The 19,634-nt window shown below is 39.0% G+C and overlaps 1 protein-coding gene across 1 annotated transcript in view; it reads left to right on the top strand.

Moving 5' to 3' along the window:
• LOC107564669 (lysophosphatidylcholine acyltransferase 1-like) overlaps positions 1–19,634 on the top strand; it is a 29,963-nt gene that overhangs the window by 1,622 nt on the left and 8,707 nt on the right. The window contains exons 2-6 of the mRNA XM_016249804.1: positions 10,966–11,105; positions 15,679–15,875; positions 17,165–17,274; positions 18,460–18,520; positions 18,859–18,917. Coding sequence (XP_016105290.1) covers positions 10,966–11,105; positions 15,679–15,875; positions 17,165–17,274; positions 18,460–18,520; positions 18,859–18,917 — 567 coding nt within the window. The remainder of the gene's footprint in view (positions 1–10,965; positions 11,106–15,678; positions 15,876–17,164; positions 17,275–18,459; positions 18,521–18,858; positions 18,918–19,634) is intronic.

The raw sequence follows: 19,634 nt of genomic DNA, 5'->3' as shown, positions 1-19,634 counted from the left end.
ATCCGTCCATCCATCCATCCGTCCATCCAATCCGTCCATCCATCCGTCTGTCCGTCCATCCGTCCATCCGTCCATCCATCCATCCGTCCATCCATCCATCCGTCCATCCAATCCGTCCATCCATCCGTCTGTCCGTCCATCCGTCCATCCGTCCATCCATCCATCCGACATTTGACAGTACCATCCATCTATCCGTCCATCCGTCCATCCGTCCATCCGTCCGTCCATCTATCTTTGGATTGTTGGTTCTGTGTGTCTGATGGAGCAGTGGATGTGTGGAGGGCTTTTCCAGGTGAAGATAAGCCCGTGTGTGTGTTCGTGGAGGCCTCTCAAATGAAACGTCTAGTTAGTTTGTGTTGGTTAGTTAGTTAGTGGGATGTTTCCGTGTTTGGTGGAGCTTCATGAGCTAAATCCTGCCGGATCTGAGATGATCCAGTCTTGAGCTTCGGTGGAAGAAAACACGTCTGACCCATTCATGTGTTTATTGATTAGTGGGCTATTAATAATGCAGAGACCCTTAAAATCCCAGGTTTTCAGTGTGTTTTCAAACTCTTGAATGTAATAATACTAATGTGATAATATCTCCTAAACTCACTGAAGTGTGGTGAAACAGGCAGATTTCAGACACTAACTGTAGTGATGCTCTTGTTTACAGCCATTAATAAAGAAACAGCTAGTCACCTGTGCGTTATTATTGCATACGCGTCTGCTGATGCTCATGGTAATGTGTGAGTTCTCTCGGTCTGCATCAGCACATGTAAAGGTGTGTGACCAGTCGTCTCTTCAAGGACTGCCAAACAGTTAGCATGAACTGAATTGACCTCTCCGAGTCTCCGGGATCCTTTAGCATCACAGTGTTGAAGGCTTTGCTTCAGAAATCCTTTAAGTCTTCAGCTCTCTAATTAACAGCCTCAGGTAATGAGCCATTGAAGACAGACGTGATCATTCTTCAGTGCGATGGACTGGCTGTCAGTTGCATGCTCTGTTTTTCTCTGTCAGTACGTTTTAACACTTGATGATTTGAATGTAACATTGATATCAAAAGAACTTCTGTGGCAGGAGCTCTTTTATTCTCATCTAGCACTTTATTCTGCTCGTACAGTGGACAGTCCAGGTCTCTCATCTCTGGTTTCCTAGTCTTTTCCTAGTTTTTTCAAGGGCTGCTTTAAAACTTTATTTAATTCACTTTTAATGCGTATTAACGTCATTTAGTGTGAGAATGTTTCTGATATGATAGCAGCCTCTCAGACACATGACTTCTCATGACCCAAGTATCTGTGCATCATGTTTGTGTTAGACGGCTTCTGTCCTCTCACATCCATTTAGAGCCACAGAGCCACATGGTTTCAGACAGTTTTGCCACCGAGGCACCGTTATATGTTTGGAAAGCAGTATTTCTGCACTGGGTGTTATGATTTATGATTCATGATACAGTGTTGTGATTGTGTTCGTATCTGCGGTCCCATCGTTTCTCAAAGGCTGTTTGCGTGAATGTCTTTGGGAGCCATTGGCAGCACAAACACAGCAGTTTTGGCTAATTATGTGCTTTCATTCTGCTCGCTCAGCTTTGTGGAGTGTTTGCATTAGATTGGTATGTGAATGTTAATCGGGTCCTTGAGGAATCATTATGATATAATATTTATCTAGTGCTGTCTTGTTTTAAAGGGCTAGATCATCCAAAAATAAAGAGTCAAACTCCAAACTATATAAAAAGTACAATAAAGCAGTACTTTTAGGATAGCTTTGTGTGACTAAAATGTAACTTATTTACAGATAATCATGAGTTAGTGGTAAAAGTGTCCCACGATAAAGAACATCTTTGCAAAATGCCATTTTAAGCACATGTAAAGTTCTTTAAAAATGTACTCTTTGTATTTGTCGTGTTGGTTTCATATTCAAAATCCAGACTTTTTTCCAAACATTTGAGAGCTGTAGCTAGTTCTTTTGAGTTCTGCAGATTTGGTGTGTGGGAGTATTAAAACATACAGATCATGCAATCATAAAATTACTATTGTTTTACATTAATAAGTACAGTTACTTAAATATTGCATGCTCATTTCTTGTTTATTTCATGTTTATACACATTTGACAGTAAAGCACTTTAAGCTTGAGTTGGGAAGCATACCAAATGTACTTTTATTAACAACGGTAACATGTGCAAAATCTAATTCTTATATAGAAACTTTATATATTCCACTCAAATGTACCATTATACTTCTATAGTATTATATGGAACTGACCAACTTCAGTGATTATGTGTTATTTAGTAGCAAATTGAAGAAAAGGTTTTTAGTTTTTTTTCACTTTGTGAATTTTCTTACTTCATACACAACAACAGTGTAAAACTCGGACAAAATTAGATTTCTTGATGATTTGATATTTTATAATAGTGATTTTATCATTTCAAAATACTAAGCTACAAAATGTAGACATGAATGACTAATAAGCCAATAAGTGCTCCTTTGCTGCCATCTACTGGTTATAATGGTATATAATGTATTTTTTTATTTTACGTAAGCGTTTGGTTACCACAAAGTACATTTTGGTCATCCCATTAAAAATAACATTCAAAGTGGATCATTTTAGAGCTTTAAAGTGCTGGAAATAGTTGTGTGAAATGCTTGAAAGTCGTTGAAAAGTGTTTGACTTTCTCTCTCAAAAGGTTGTTCAAACCCTGAAATGAATAATGTAATAACATGCGACTATTATGAGTTGAACAACACGGTGCAACCACACACAAACTTTAGTCTGGAGCCCTGCCCATGGCTCCTGATGATATATGAAGCGAAACGATCAGTCTGTGCAAGAAAACGAGCATTATTTACAGCATTATTACCTGTAATCCAGAGCCTCGGGCAAACAGTCCAAAGCCCATGAACTAATCATTCTTTTGAACCGATGCTTTTGAGTGAACTAGTTCATCAAATCGGACTGAAGCGTCTGAAACATTTCGCTGCTGGCAGTCACTCAGACTCGACATGAACCGATTGCTTGTGACGTCTGTCATTTGTAACTTCGGAAAATGAATTTGCTGAAGTCAATCTTACGGGTTTAGAATGACTTGATGGCAGATTTCCTTTAACAGTACGTGCGGAGAGGACCGTCAGCAGAAAGACACTTTCTTCACACTTGCATTTAGCTTCTGCGATTTAGGCTGTGCTTTCCCCAAATAATCATTCAACAAAGCAGCTTCCGCTCTTCTAAATACTGATGTGCAGTAATGTCATCAGCCAGTGTGGGTTGCTCTGAACAGAGCTGCTTGACTCTTGCACGTCTGGCGGTTGTGTTTTGCAGCCGTGTGAGAATGAAGCTTCTGTCACGTAGTTCCACGCTGACTGTTTCCTGTGCTTTGTGGCTGTATTTTAATGGTGCTCTTTCAGCTTCCTCGTCATGCCTAACGCTCAGTCCTTCAGTCAGTGAGATGATTCAGATTGTCTGCTTGCTTTGCCTGTTTGACGTTTCTAGAGAAAACGCAGCAGCTCCGAGTGAAACTCTGCATGTTTTCTGCTTGTGAACCGAAGCTGGGGTCACAGAGACTCCAGATGAACTCCAGACCGGCTCTGCTTCCGGCCGTCCCGTCGTTTTCCAGCAGATCACTTTCCCCTCTTCACAGCAGTGGATGGAAACGCTCAGTAATCGGAAACTGTGAGATCTCCTTGATCCAAAGCACAGGAAGACTGCGGCTCAGAATAACCAGGACACTTACATCTACTTTGCATGGCTTGACGTTTTTAAAAGGAGGAGGCATTTCTTCAAATGTGTGGAATCGGTTTGAGAACTGCTGGGATTTTGCTGGAACTCTGATAATAGAATTCAGTTCCCAAAAGAAAAGCTGTTTACCATGTTTGTTGAGAAGTGCTTGAGTTCATTGAGCACATTTCTTCCTATCTACATTCAGTTTTTCCTGTCGTCGAATACATTTGGCCAAAACATTATGTTATAATAGATGAAGTGCTGTTTAAGACGGTATTGGCTATGACTAGATGGGAAATAAGGCATTCTTCTCTGCTCCTCAAATACATAAAACATTAGCCTTCATAGAGAGAGAGAGTGTTTACTTGTTCAAAGAACCGGTTCTTTATTTGCCCTGTACCTCTCCAAACTGTGCAGAACTTCATTCAGGGTGGAGCTGTCAGCTTTTGCTGACACTGAGTCACAAGCTCTTTTTAATAGTTTTCATTGGTTAAGTATTTGTAAAACCCACAGACAATCAGTTGGCATTATCGACAGTGTTGACAATTTGTTTAAACTGATCTAGCGCCCTATGAAATCGGTTTTATTTTTTTCCCAAATTATGTTTTATTTTATTTTTTTCCAAATTATTTTTCTGGATTTTGTTTTTTTCCCCCCATTTAAATTTTTCTGGACTCCTTGTAAATGTATAAATTAAATTGTATTAATAAGAAAGCATGTCTAATTCATTAAAATCATGAAAATGATACAATTTCACATTAATTTATTAAAAGTTTAACAAATATTACACGTTAAGGGCCCTATGATTTTTTTTTCTCACCACATGTTTTATTGTTACCAAATTCTTGGTAAATCACATTCAAATGTTTTAGCATGTCTAATTATTTTAGTGCATACAAACAACTTAATTTATTCAAATTCATTTTCCTCATTTGATGAATTTCATTTATCTTTTAATTATTGAAAATTAAACAGTAAAAATGGCCTTCAAAGGGATTTACTGTTCAAATTAAAACATGGAAATGTTGTGTGATTATTCCTTTAAAAATAAAGTTGTAATAATTTCAGTAGCAGTAGTAGTATTTAAATTCTACTGAACAATAGTTATATATTTCTGGCACAATGTCTTCAAGTTAAACCAAACTTTTATTTTGACGGGTTGCCGTGAATAGCGTTACATTTCTGTGTGTTTATGTAGTCCCATATTCTACCAATGTCTTTATACAGTACGTGCAAATATATACAGAGAGAGTTCCTTATATATGTGTGTATATACACACACACACATATATTATTTTACTCTCTGCACATCTCTGTATACATCGTTAGCTAACTATGCTCGTAAGTTACATTGGACTCTATTGGTAACGATGGAACTCGTGATCGTAGTTGCTTTAGGGAAACACACCTCTGATCAGTGGCACCTGTAGGGCTGAATCTCACTCTTTCAGCAGGAGAGAGTCCTTCGTCTGGCGGAGGCTGAAGTGTTGCCATCAGTTTCTGCGAGGTTATGGAAGACGTAAAGAAAAGCATCCTCTCTGTCCACCTGTCAGAGTAGGTTTGATGTTTATGCAGAGCATGATTTGCTGACTCTCATGACCTGCTAAACCACACCACACCAGAACAGAACCGCAGTCAGTATGACCTTGAAATGCGCTGTATTTGAAGACTTGTTTAAGTTTAAGATGCACAAAACATTAATCTCGGTGCAGATGGATGCTTGGCAGAATGACTCACCTGTCAATTTCTCGCCATCTGTTTTCTATACAGAAACTAATTGGAAAATAAGACCAACATCTCCATGTGTGTTCCACAGAGGGAAACTCATACAGTTTGGATAAAGTACGTTTAATTTAGGTTCTTTAGTAATGCAGTGAATATGAATTGTGTATCACATATTTTATGGTTTGTGTAAAAATGATTTATTTATAGAAGTCAGTAAGAATAGTCAGTTAAGCGCTAATGATTAATGTAATGTAAGGACGTGCTTCCACACTGAATAAAATCATGAGTCTAGCAAAGTGTTTTTAATATATTAATGCAGTTTATAGTTACGGGAAGGAGGAGGGAACCGGCAGATGTTTAATATATTTTTATAATAAAATAAACAACTAAACTAAATTAAAATGGCAGCCCCTCACAGACGACTGCCACATAAAACATAATAAAACAACGTCATTAGGGCACTGATTTCCTCGATTCGAAAAACGTGGACAGAATCGCGGAATCCAGTTGTAAAAATGGAATTTACAGTCACGGAATTTTTCAAAGTTTGAATGAATGAATCAAAAGGAGGTCATTACACTTAAATCATACGGCGATATGGACTAGCATTTGTAAATATTACGCCGTAAAAATACTATTTAAATATGAATCCTGCATGTTCCGCGTGTTTCTGTGTGGACAGAGACGGGATCAGATCGTGTATTTCTGGTGGTCGGATCCACACTATGACACTAGATGGTTCCTGCGAGGTTATGGAAGACGTAAAGAGAAGCATCCTCTCTGTCCACCTGTCAGAGTAGGTTTGATGTTTATGCAGAGCATGATTTGCTGACTCTCATGACCTGCTAAACCACACCACACCAGAACAGAACCGCAGTCAGTATGACCTTGAAATGCGCTGTATTTGAAGACTTGTTTAAGTTTAAGACGTGGACAGAATCGCGGAATCCAGTTGTAAAAATGGAATTTACAGTCACGGAATTTTTCAAAGTTTGAATGAATGAATCAAAAGGAGGTCATTACACTTAAATCATACGGCGATATGGACTAGCATTTGTAAATATTACGCCGTAAAAATACTATTTAAATATGAATCCTGCATGTTCCGCGTGTTTCTGTGTGGACAGAGACGGGATCAGATCGTGTATTTCTGGTGGTCGGATCCACACTATGACACTAGATGGTTCTTCATGTCGAAATCCTTCTGTCCAGGCTTGACGGTTTGACAGACTCGCTGATGGATGAGCGTCCGCTGGTGAGGCGAGCACGAGGAATCACTCACAGCAGTGCATGGTGATGTAGAGGAAATGAGTCATGATTATTTCAGATGATGCACAGCGAGTCTTCACTTTAGGGCTGCCAGTCTGCAGTCATTCAAGGAGATGTTGGTTTCTTGGTCTGTCTGAATGACTGGTGTGTGTCTTTAAAGGGACAGATCACCCAAAAAGAGACGTTCATTTACTGTCATCATTTACTCAACCTCATGTTGTTCCAAACCTGTGTGAATTTATCCTGTGGGACACACAAAACAATATATTTTAGAAATGCATTGGCTCTAAACAATATTGAAGCCCATTCAATTCATGGTAAGCACAAACGACTTTAGACATCTTCCAAAAAAATATTTATTGTGCTGACTTGTTATAGTAGTTGAAGTGATCTTGAATATGAGGAGTGTCTTAGTCTTCAAAGTTCCTTTCAAGGAAAGTAAGTTCACTTGGTGGTCATATCACCAATGCCTCCAGATATTTTGGACATGCAAGACCCACTCCTTTCTACTCAATACTACTTTATAGTATTCCTGTAGCTCAAAGAGTAAATCATGGTGCTAATGATGCCAGGATCATAGGTTCATTTCCCAAGAAGTGAATGAACTGATCAAATGTCTTGAATGCAGTGTAAGTTGCTTTGGAAAACGATCTGCCATATGCATAAATGTGAGTGTACCTGATCAGGGAAATACCGAAGTCTCACTGAAAAACTGCTCAGATAAGCAATAAAATCTATCATATGCTGTCCTATAAATGTTTCTTAAGGCATTAAAATACTTAATGCGAAATAAAAGGATGCGCTGTGGTGTGATGTCATTTCCAAAAAATCATAGGGCTCTATGAAGTTCTATTTTTTTCCCAAATTCCGTTTTTTTTTTTTCAATTTGTATTTTTTCTGGATTCCGTTTTTTTTTTTTTTTGACTCTTGTTTTAATAGTTAAATTAAGGCCCCGTCCACACGGAGACACGTTTAGCTGTATACGCAAAAATGTTGTATCGGACGGTTTCTTCCAGACGGATCCGGCGTTTTGGGAGAGTGAAACCGCTATTTTTTTTAAACTGGGTCCCAGAGTGGATAAATCTGAAAACGTCACCCTTGCGTTTTCGTGTGTACAGAGAATCCGTCTATTTTGTGAAACAATGAGGTCATCACCTCGCATCTCGACCCTAGTCAGACACCGCTACGTCACATCACCGCAACAACATGAACAAACACTGAACGAATGTCTTTTTATCAACTAACATTAACACAGATTGATAAATGTATTGTTCCACGTTCGTTTGTATACCGCGTGCAAGGTTTATGAACATAGTCCAAGTCTTCTCCATTTTTAGTGTATCTCTGTGGCAGAATTACAGCGTCACATACTGGTCTGGCATGAATACTACATCGTTTTGTGTCGGTTTCTTGTGTACGCAGATATTTCTTGAGACGAGGGGAAACAAAGGACTGATAGGGAAAGCTCTGGCTTCATGTGGATGTAGCCTAAATTTTATTAATCAAAAAGCATGTCAAATTATTACAGAAATCATAGGGCTGTAAAATCAAGCCAAAATGAAAAATTTTAAACCGCTTGCCATAACGAAATTTCCAGAAAAGTTCGCTCCGGCTGGTAAAACACCTTCAAACTCCCATTGGTCCATGGCGATGATGTAATATGTAGGTGTGGCTCTGTGACTCCGCCTCTTTGACATGGAATCTTCTCCTCTTCATTTCTTTTATTTGGTCTGTTGAGGTCAGACACATACAATTGTGAACACTCTGTAGAGCTGCTTTACTGTTGTAACTAAGTAACACTGACATGGCAGCACTGCTTTTACATATAAAATTAGTCATTTAGCAGACGCTTTTATCCAAAGTGATTTACAAATGAGGACAATGGAAGCAATCAAAATCAACAAAAGAGCAATGATATGCAAGTGTTTGTTTTTTTAAAGAATATAATTAGAATAGAGAGTGCTAGAGTGGAAGAGATGTGTTTTTAGTCGATTCTTGAAGATGGCTAACTGCTCGGACTGAGTTATTTCCAGGTCATTCCAGCAGGAGGGAACATTTAATGTAAAAGTCAGTGAAAGTGATGTTGTGCCTCTTTGGGATGGCACAATAAAGTGACGTTCACTTGCAGAACACAAGCTTCTAGAGGCACATAAGTCTGAAGTAATGAATTTAGGTAAAGGGGTGCGGCGCCAGTGGTGGTTTTGTAGGCAAACGTTAATGCCTAGAATTTTATGCGAGCAGCTACTGGTAGCCAGTGCAAATTGATAAGGTAAGACTCAAACCACTGGAGTGTGGTTCCTGAGATGCCCTTTGCCAGTATGGTTGACATGAGGATCTGGTGGTTAACTGTGTCAAAAGCATTGGACAGATCCAGCAAGATATTTATTGAAGATTTGCAATCCGCTCTTGCCGGTCTTAGGGCTTCAACAACTGAGAGCAAGGCAGTGGTTGAATGTCCACTTCTGAAACCAGACTGGTTGCTTTCAAGGAGGTTGTTCTGTGTGAGAAAGGCAGAGACTTGTTTGAACACAGCTCGTTCAAATGTTTTTGCAATGAAAGGAAGAAGGAAAACCGGATTTTACCCCTAAGCAAAGAATGAAAATGTGCAATCACATTGTTCCATACGAAAGGAGAGATTTTTTAACATTTTTATTTTATTTTATTCTTCATGCAGTTTCGTTCCATTCCAGAATATTGAGCATTTTAGGTTTTAATGTTGCATGGATGTAGAAGTTATATTGTGTTGAATTGCAATATTCAGCTTGAGTAGTGCTGTTCCATTCATGGAGGACTCTTGTTTTGTGCTCTACAGAGTGATGGGAGTGAGTGAATGGCATCATGAAGGAGCTGATGGCTGGTTTGAGTGATATTTCCAGCATGAAGCTGGTGGAATCAGCAGATCGCTGTATTTTTAGCGAGCTCGTCCCACGCCTCTGCTAGCTGATATGGGATTTGGCAGCCTGTTGGTCTATGATCAACTCAATTAAAGTGGCTCAGTGGAAAGCACGAAGGCATCCTGAATGTCCTCCAGCGCTGTTAATTGGTCAGTTTGAAAGCTATCAGTGTGCAGATGCAGTCGAGTGCTGATAAGAGCAAGGCAAATATTGACTGCTGATATCCCGTATCACCGCTGCGCTGATAAGAGCCGCTTGTGTTTGATAATCACGGGTTCAGGGCCCCATGAAGCTTGTGTTTGTTTGTGTTGTAATCTGCTGAATGTGTCCCATGTCACACTTCATCTTCGAGGATCTTGAGACATTTCAATCTCTCTGTGTTGTGGCGTCTAACCTGCTTCCAGACAGCCTGTATTAGACTAATATAACAGCCAGGCCGCTTCAACAAATGTAATGATTCACAGTCTGCCAAAAATATGAGTAACTTTTGCAAATCCATTGATTCAGGGTTAAATGGCTGATGGTTGTCTTTGCACACTAGTCTAGAGATGATCTTAAATGTAAACGACAATCAGTTAACAACACTGACATTTAATCCAATTATTTTATTCAAATAAACAAATTAAATCTGTGTTAGATTACTGACTGACAGATGAAGTTGTCATGCAAAAGTGCAAAAAGAGCAACACTGTTGATCCCAAGAACATTTAATAGTTTACTAAATATTTTGAGAGCAACATTTTGCTGACATTCTTATGCATTGTTTGTTTGTTTTTTTGGTCGCCTGAGTTACATTGTTTTTTTGGATATGCATGATCCAATGAAAAAGTCATTAAAAATGGTCACCAATTAAATGTTCTTTAACATTTAATGAATTATTAAATATTCTTTTGACCAACAGTGTTTTTTTTTTTCATGCATGATTTTAATTTCTTGGATGTGCAAGCTTTAACATTTGAAGAAATCATCTAAAGTGTCTTAAGCAGTTCACATCACATATTTTTGTTTCATTTTTAAATAGGCTCATTTTTAAAAAAATCTTTTTTTCCCCCTAAAATCCACCTGCGACGTTAGTGAAGTTGTTTCATTAGTCGTCATTTATGTTTGAATGATTATTTTCCACGCTCACTATGAACCGTAGGCCAGAGACACACTTGAGACGAGTGTGAGTGTTTGGTTAACGCTGGAAACTAACCTCAAGACTCGAGTCATGTTTCTCAAGACGTTGCTGAGAGGAAGTGTTGAGCTCTGAAAGTTTCACTCTGTTTTGATAGTATAATGAACTCTGAACTCGGGTTTGACCCTCGGGAGCTTTGAACAGGAAGATCTGTAGAAATGCTTCATTTAACAGCTTTGTGTGTGTGTGTGTGTGTTTTCTTTGCAGATCGGTTTGATGACGGTGACGCTCTTCCCCATCCGGCTCTTCATAGCGGCGTTCATGATGCTGCTGGCCTGGCCGTTTGCCTTCATCGCCTCGGTGGGCCGCTCCGAGAGGGCGGTGGAGCCGCAGTGCTTATGGAGAAAGTAAAGAGCTGCTCTGCTTCATTTCAGCTTCGTTCAGATTCACAACGCTTCTTTGCGTATTTCCTTCGCTCCTCTTGCTGTAGAGTTTATAGTTTGTCTGTGGTGAGATGAATTTGACTTCAGATCTTCTATTTGGTAAATCAGGAAGTTGCTGAGAGAACTGAAGTGAGCAGCGCAGCGCAATCACAGCTAAACAGCTTCTGTTTCTGTCACCCAATGCAAATAGAAGAGCGCTTCCAAAGAGCCCCGCTTTATTAGTATCACACTATGGTTCAGAAGTTTGGGGTCAGTAAGACTTCTGCTCACCTCTACAGTAAAAATAATAAAAATGTGAAATATTATTGCAGTTTATGCTAGCTGTTTTCTATGTGAATATCTGTTAAACTGTAATTGATTGCTGTGATCAAAGCATCATTACTCCAGTCTTCAGTGTCACATGAATTGAATTGAATTGAATCGATCTGCCAGGACCTACACTTGTGATCAGAAGCCGAAAAAGCTTAGTCTAATATTTGTGATAAGCTAAACATGTTGCAAGAGAGGTGTCTCCCCCAAAGCACTTTAATTTAACAGATCGTTAAACATCACGAACACGATTCAAACACCAACGTGAACAACACAGAATCATTATTTCTGTTTTACAAACATTCAGATAATCATAGAAGTGCTGGGATAAAAGTTTACTGTTCGGATATAAAATATGATGTGTACAGTAGCGATCAAAATAGAGTAAATCACCTTTTGAAAGCAATTCAGTTCAAATAAAGATTTATGATTACATTGTTACGCCAGTAGGTAGCGAAAGGTGCTGTTAAAATGTATTTGTCTTTGGATTATTCAAGAGAATGATTAAAAGTCGTTGAATCATTTATTCATAAATTACATCTGATTTTTTTTTTTTGTTGTCTAATGCTTTTTCTTCAGAATCGTGAGAACCACAACTTCCATTGAAAAAACTAATTAAGAAATCTCAATTTATCCAGAATCACGCAGCTCTATTTTGCACACAAACAGCTCTTAAACGAGTCCAGATTTTATGTAGCCGGCTGATTTTTGTTCATGGTATTCAGCTGTTTGATATCTAAATGTTTGACTTATTTTTTTTAATCACATTGGAATGGAAACTGGGAATCAAAAAGAACTGGAATCGGAATTGATACAATTCAACAAACCCTAACCCTACTCAAGAAACATTTCTGATTATCATCAACGTTGAAAACGCACACTCACGCTGTTGTCCTTTGAATCTCTATTTCCAGATGCCCGTCGTTCTACAGTAGATCCAGTGCCTAAAATGTTAACACTTTAAAGATGCAAATTACGTCCAGCAATGTTAATACTCACGTGACTTCATTGAGCTGTGAGACGGGATAAACAGATCCTGACTCAGTAATGCTTTGATGATGCTATTTTAATGCAGATCTGCAGTGCAATGTAAAGTCTGCTGTCCATTTAAACTTAGCCATGTTGAGTGATCAGAGCTGCGTTTCTCAAAAGCATCGTAAGCCTAAGTACATTGTAGACCCATTGCCACCGATGGAGCTACGGTCAACTTATGCTTACGATGCTTTTGGGAAACGCAGGTCTGGCCAGTTCACATTCAGATGTTGTCAGGGATGGATGTGTCCGTATCTCTCATATATGTGTGTGTGTGTGTGTGGAGCGAAGTGTGGTGCTGTATTCATTTACAAACAAGTAGCTCACAATAAGTGATTGTTGATAAACAATTTTACACTATACAGTAACATTTTCATTTGAATGGTATTTTTTACAGTATAATAGCATTAATTCAATTTACAGCTATGGAACAAATTAGGAGACAACTTGAAAAAATTCAGTTTCTCTGGATTGGTTTGATAAAAAAAATGTGTGGGGCAGTAAGTCCTCTGCTCTGTTCTGCTGCTTCTGAACAACTGATGTTCCCATCCATCCATCATTCATCCTTCTTTTGCCATTGTTGCTGGTTTATAAAACACACACACACACACACACATATATATATATACAGTGCCTTGCGAAAAAAAAAATCATTGTTTTTTCACGTTTTATGTTGCTGCCTTATGTTAAATTGCTTTAAATTATTGTTTTCCCACATCATTCTACCCTCCACACAGAGGTTAAAAAGCTGTCCATAAAAACAGGTTTTTAACATTTTTGCTAATTTATAAAGAAAAAAAAAAACTTGATTCCATTGCATAAGTATTCAAACCCTTATCTGGGACAGTTGAAATTTAGTTCAGGAGCATTCGTATTGCTTGTAGATGTTTCTTCACTTCAAGTGAAGTTAACCTGTGGCAAATTAAATTGAATGGGTATGATTTGGAAAGGCACACACGTCTTAATAAAAGGTTTAACAGCTGATAATGCTTATCAGAGCAAAAACCAAGCCCTGAGGTCAAAAGAACTGCCTGTAGAGCTCAGAAACAGGTTTGTGTCAAGCCACACATCTGGGGAAGATTTCAGAAGAAGAATGAGTACCTGACCTTCAGCATTATAATGATTTCACCTGCGCCAGACTGAGACTGAGACGGTGCCGCTGCATGTCGTGCCAAACCTCTCACAGCAGCGTCATCAGATGGAGATCGTTCTTTTGAGATCGGCCTTTTTAGAGACCGCCGATCAATCATCCCAACGTGATTATCGGCCGATAGTGATCGATAGCCCATCAATCGGAGCACCCCTAGTCTAACAGCTGATAATGCATATCAGAGCAAAAACCAAGCCCTGAGGTCAAAAGAGCTGCCTGTAGAGCTCAGAAACAGGTTTGTGTCAAGCCACACATCTGGGGAACACTTCAGAAAAAATTCTGCTTCATTGAAGGTTCACAGAAGCATGTAGCCTTTATAATCCATAACGGAAGACGTTTGGAACAACTAGAACTCTTCCGAGAGCTGGCCTCCTAGAGCAGCTGATGGAGAGGGGCCTTGTAGCTGATGGTCACTCTGAGCTCCATGATCATATACAGTTAGGAGAAACCTACAGAAGGACAAACATCACTGCAACACTCCACCGATCTGGGCTTTATGGCGGTGCGGCCAGACTTCTCCTCAGTGAAGACACACAAAAACCCACATGGAATTAGGAAAAAAGCACCTAAAGGAACCTCGGACTGTGAGAAACGATATTCTCTGGTCTGATGAACCTCAATTCTAAGCATCACGTTTGAAGGAAACCAGCTCTGCTCATCACCTGCAGAGCACCATCCCAAAAGTAAAGTGTGCTGGTAGAGGCCTCATGCTGTGGGGCTGTTTTTCAGTGTCAGGGACCGAGGGACTCATCAGAGTAGAAGATAAGCTCAATGCACCAAAATATAGAGATAGCTTTCAGAAGCTCAGACTGGGCAGAAGACTCACCTTCCAACAGGACAATGACCCTAAGCACACAGCAAGAGTGGCTTCTAGACGACTCCGTGAATGTCCTTGAGTGGTCCATCCACAGCCTGGGATTGAACACAATCAAATATTTCTAGAGAAACCTGAAAATGTGCATCTGCCCCCATCCAACCTGACAGAGCTTGAGAGGTGAACAGGTGAGGAGAAGAATGACAGATAATTGCCAAATGATGTTGTGAAAATCCTGTCGCATCATACCCAAAAACACTGGAGGCTGTTAAGGTGCTTCAGCTAAGTACTGAGTTGAATACTTATGCAATGTACTTATTTCAGTTTTTTTTATAAATTTACAAAGTCGTGACAGTTCTGTTTTTGCTTTGTTAATATGGTGTATGGTGTGTAGATTGATGTGGGGGAAAAAAGTAATTTAAAGCAGTTTAACATAAGGCTGTGACAAAACAAAACGTGAAAAAAAATTAATGAAGGTATGAATACTTTCGCAAGGCACTACACACACACACACACACACATATATATAAAAAATGCTGTAAAATGAAGATGCTGTCAAAAATAATGTCATAAATAGATTTTCTGTATCAATTAACTTCTATTAACTAAATGAAATCAACATTTGGTGTGAGCATCCTTTGTGTTTAAAGCAGCTTTAGCCCTCGGTGCACTTGAGCAGAGTTTCTCAGGAGCGTCGCAGGAGGTTTCTTGAGGCGTCTCGGAGACACAGTTCTTCTGGATTGAGTCTCAGTTTGTTCTGTTTCTTCAAGTGACTCCAGACAGACTGACTATGATCAGATCAGATCTCTGTGTGCAGCACTAACATAAATCTCACTGCATTATTACAATTAATGACAAAATGAATGTTTGGAAATGTAAACTGATATTTCCTACTGACACACTACAGCAAAAGATAGAAATAACTGCTGAAAATACTAGTTTGCTAATAATTTTGGCCACCACTGTATATATGTACGTTTTACCAGTTTCCACTAGCAGAAAAAATACTATTTTTGACATTGATAAGAAATGCAAAAAAAAAAAGAAATCTTGTTTTTATATAAATAAAACAAAAATAATCCTAAATGTTCTAAACTTTAGACCTGTAGTGTATACAATCACTAGTTTTGAGGGATTGTGTCAGAAATGCTCAGTTACTTTCAGGAAGACAGTACTAGCTTTGTTAGTTTTTCTCAAACAGCTGTTCTGCATACAGTTTTAGGGTTTATTAGTCTGATTGACAAGCAGCTCCAGTCAGACCTGTGCTTCGTGATGCACCGCAGAGACGGAGCGTGCACGGTTTGCAGATCTAATGTTGGTGTGGGCCGCTCTGAGCCTCTCATCCCCAGATCTCAGCTCTCCGTCCATCTCTCGCTGTCAGCTCAGTCCTCCAGAGCGGCTGAGGATGAGGAGGAGCGCGCTGATGTCAGTCTGAGGACGAGGTTCAGCCGCTGTAGGGAAGTGAAAGAGGAAGATCTGAATCTGATTCTGTGGCGTCTCAACAAAACCCACAGCTAAACATAGCAAACAGAGAAAAGCAAACAAAAGCTTAATGCAATCGAGCAAACCAGGCCATATTTCATTTGATCTACACCACGGAGCAGTGAGACGTCTCTTCTGCTCACCGAGGATGTGTTTATTTGATCGAAATACTGTAAAACAGTGAAATATTATTACAGTTTAACACAGCTGTCTTCTATGTGAGTATCTGTTAAACTGTAATGTATTCCTGTGATGCGCAGCTGTATTTTCAGCATCATTCCTCCAGTCTTCAGTGTCACATGATCTTCAGAAATCAGTATAATATGCTGATCTGCTGCTCAACAAACATTTCTGATTATTATCAATGTTGAAAACAGTTTTTTTTGTGTGGAAACTGATACATTTTATTTTTCAGGATTCACAGATGAACAGAAAGTTATTTGACATTTATTTGAAACAGAAATAATTTGGAACATTTTAAATGTCTTTAATGACACTTGATCAATTTAATGCAAATAATGAATGAACAAAAACATGAATTAAAAGATGCTTTTCATTGACACGTTTTCAGTTTGTATCTGATGTACTGACAGTAAAGCATGTGTAATTCCACACAGCTCCTCAAATTATTAGAAGCTTGATGTGAAGAAAACAATATTAATCTTAGTACATTACTTAGAGAATCAAAAACAATTCTGTCTCTGTTACATGTGAAGATGACGCCTCTAATTTTGTAACATTTTAAATGTCTTTAATGACACTTGATCAATTTAATGCAAATAATGAATGAACAAAAACATGAATTAAAAGACGCTTTTCATTGACACGTTTTCAGTTTGTATCTGATGTACTGACAGTAAAGCATGTGTAATTCCACACAGCTCCTCAAATTATTAGAAGCTTGATGTGAAGAAAACAATATTAATCTTAGTACATTACTTAGAGAATCAAAAACAATTCTGTCTCTGTTACATGTGAAGATGACGCCTCTAAAAACATCATTATTAATGCAAACTAATGCTAGTTTTCTGTGAGGTTCACACTATAATGGGAAACTCTTCTCTCTGCTCAAGCGTGACAGGTTTGAGAGATTCGCTCAATATCTTTTTGTGTCACTCTGTCCTCGATGTGTCATTGAGTCCTGCTATCAGCGGCTCATTAAGGTCTGGAGAGTAAAAATAGCCGCAGCGGGACAGACGAGGTCCTACCTCTGAAACGTGTCTGTCTGTGTCTCAGCTCTCATCAGATACATCCGGCCCGTGTTCGTGTCGCGCTCGGATCAGGACTCCAGACGGCAGACGGTGGAGGAGATCAAGAGAAGAGCTCATTCAGGAGAGTGGCCGCAGGTACCGTCACAGCTCACAGTGCTTTCATTTAAAGAAGTCTTTACTGAGATCTACATATCAGGCTTTCAGAGATCTGCTCACTTCAGACTTTAACCTCATTAGTGATAACATCTGAACCGTAACTGAAGTATATTGTCATATTGTCAGCCATCATTTGAAATGAATTGAAACGGTGAATTTTTAGAGAGATACAAACTAACACCACAAAACATCCCGGATGTCATCAGATTCGGTAATAACATTTACTGATGCTTGTGCTGTTGATTAACCTCTAAAATGATGTCACTTCCTGCAGAATAATGGGACGCTAAGGAAGTGTCTTCTGTTACGCAAACTGGATGGAAAGTGATATTGAAGACACAGGGTGAAAAATAAATAAAAATGGGTCATAAATTAAAACACTATTCCCAAGAAAATGTAGGTTTGGAACATTATAAATATATATAAAGTAAGAAATTGTAAGTTTCTCATGGCATGAACATCCAGTTAATGATTTCAGATTCACTCCATGTTTACTTTACTGATGTGTTGATGATTTGCAGGTGTAAACATTCTAGGGTTAATGTTTTGGCCTCGTTTTGAAGTCATATATATATATATAATATGTCTGAATCTCACAATTCAGATTTTGTTTTGTGCACTTCTGATTTTTGGTTTCTGCCAAAAAATTAGGAAAAAATAAATAAATAATAATTGTGGCTTTATCTCACAATTCTGCTGTTTTTTTTTTCTTTCTTTCTTTTTCTTAGAATTGTGAGTTGATGCATCACAATTCTGAAAAAAGTCTGAATCGTGAGATGAAAAAATTGCAATTACATTTAAGAAAAAATAAATAAATAATAATTGTGGCTTTATCTCACAATTCTGCTGTTTTTTTTTTTCTTTCTTTCTTTTTCTTAGAATTGTGAGTTGATGCATCACAATTCTGAAAAAAGTCTGAATCGTGAGATGAAAAAATTGCAATTACATTTATTTATTATTTTCTATCCCCTCACTGAAATAGTCTTCCATGTGTATGATTGGGACTTTGTGAGCTCGTAGTTCTCTTTAAATCAGTTCCTCATATGCGAGGCATTACAGTGACTCATGTGTCATCATGTCACTGCAGTTTATTTCCAGATTTGACTCAGTTGTTTTGGTGAATTGATTCATGATAGTGAACCGATCAGAAACTGTGTTTTTCAGATAATGATTTTTCCAGAAGGGACGTGCACCAATAGAACCTGCCTGATCACATTCAAACCAGGTGTGTGTGTGTGTGTGTGTGTGTGTGTGTGTGAGTGTGCGTGTGTGTGTGTGTGTGTGTGTGTGTGTGTCTCTCTCTGTGTGTGTGAGTGTGAGAGCGAGAGAGAGTGTGTGTGTGTGTGTGTGTGTATGAGTGTGTGTGTGTGTGTGTGTGTGCGTGTATGAGTGTGTGTGTGTGTGTGTGAGAGTGTGTGTGTGAGTGTGTGTGAGTGTGTGTGTGTGTGTGTGTGTGAGTGTGCGTGCGTGCGTGCTCTTGATGCCTAATGGGCAAACCTATATTTCAGAAGCAGCTGACGTGCTGTTAATCCTAATGTGTTGATGTTTGTGTGTGTGATTCAGGAGCGTTCATTCCTGCGGTTCCTGTTCAGCCTGTCGTGATCCGCTACCCAAACAAACTGGTGAGACATCTGACTTCATACAGTATTACACACAAAACTGAAAGATTGTTCTTGATCTAATAAGATCAGACTGGGCTTATGAAACTTGCAGGACAAAGTAATGTATGTTTCTTTAAAAGGACGTGCACATCCATAACTAATGATCTTAAAGGGGTCATATGATGCTGCTAAAAAGAACATTATTTGGTGTATTTGGTGTAATGAAATGTGTTTATGCGGTTTAAGGTTAAAAAAACACATTATTTTCCACATACTGTACATTATTGTTTCTCTGGGTTATTTAGGTGTTCTGGTCTGTCTGCTCTCCTCAAGACACATTCATTCACACAAGCTGAAGTTTATCAGGGTTAGTAATGCGAACAGAGCTCTAACTCTACATATGAGCAGAATATTAGTGATGCTTGACTTGGCAGAAGAGCAGAGGTTTTGATTAGATTGCTGATATTAGTGTATCTGTGTCTGTGTTCCGGAGTGGTCGCTGCAGATTCTCCAGACTCGTTCTAGTCATTAGAAGTCATTAAGCAGCTGTGGTAAAGTGGAACGAGGCACTGCATGTCAATAGCAGTGATGTGACCTGCTTTACCGTGAGCTGCAGTCCAGCATGGACCGACTGTGCTGAATGCTGCAGTTTGTGTGGCTGGACTTCACTTGAGCCGATTCACACAGACGAGTCTTCAGTGTGCTTTTCTCTTTCTCTCAGTATCTGCCCATTTACTC

This window comes from Sinocyclocheilus grahami, unplaced genomic scaffold (genome assembly GCF_001515645.1).
Source record: "Sinocyclocheilus grahami isolate Dianchi unplaced genomic scaffold, SAMN03320097.WGS_v1.1 scaffold954.1, whole genome shotgun sequence".
NCBI classification, from domain to species: Eukaryota; Metazoa; Chordata; class Actinopteri; order Cypriniformes; family Cyprinidae; genus Sinocyclocheilus; species Sinocyclocheilus grahami.
This window is presented reverse-complemented; position numbering and strand designations above follow the sequence as displayed.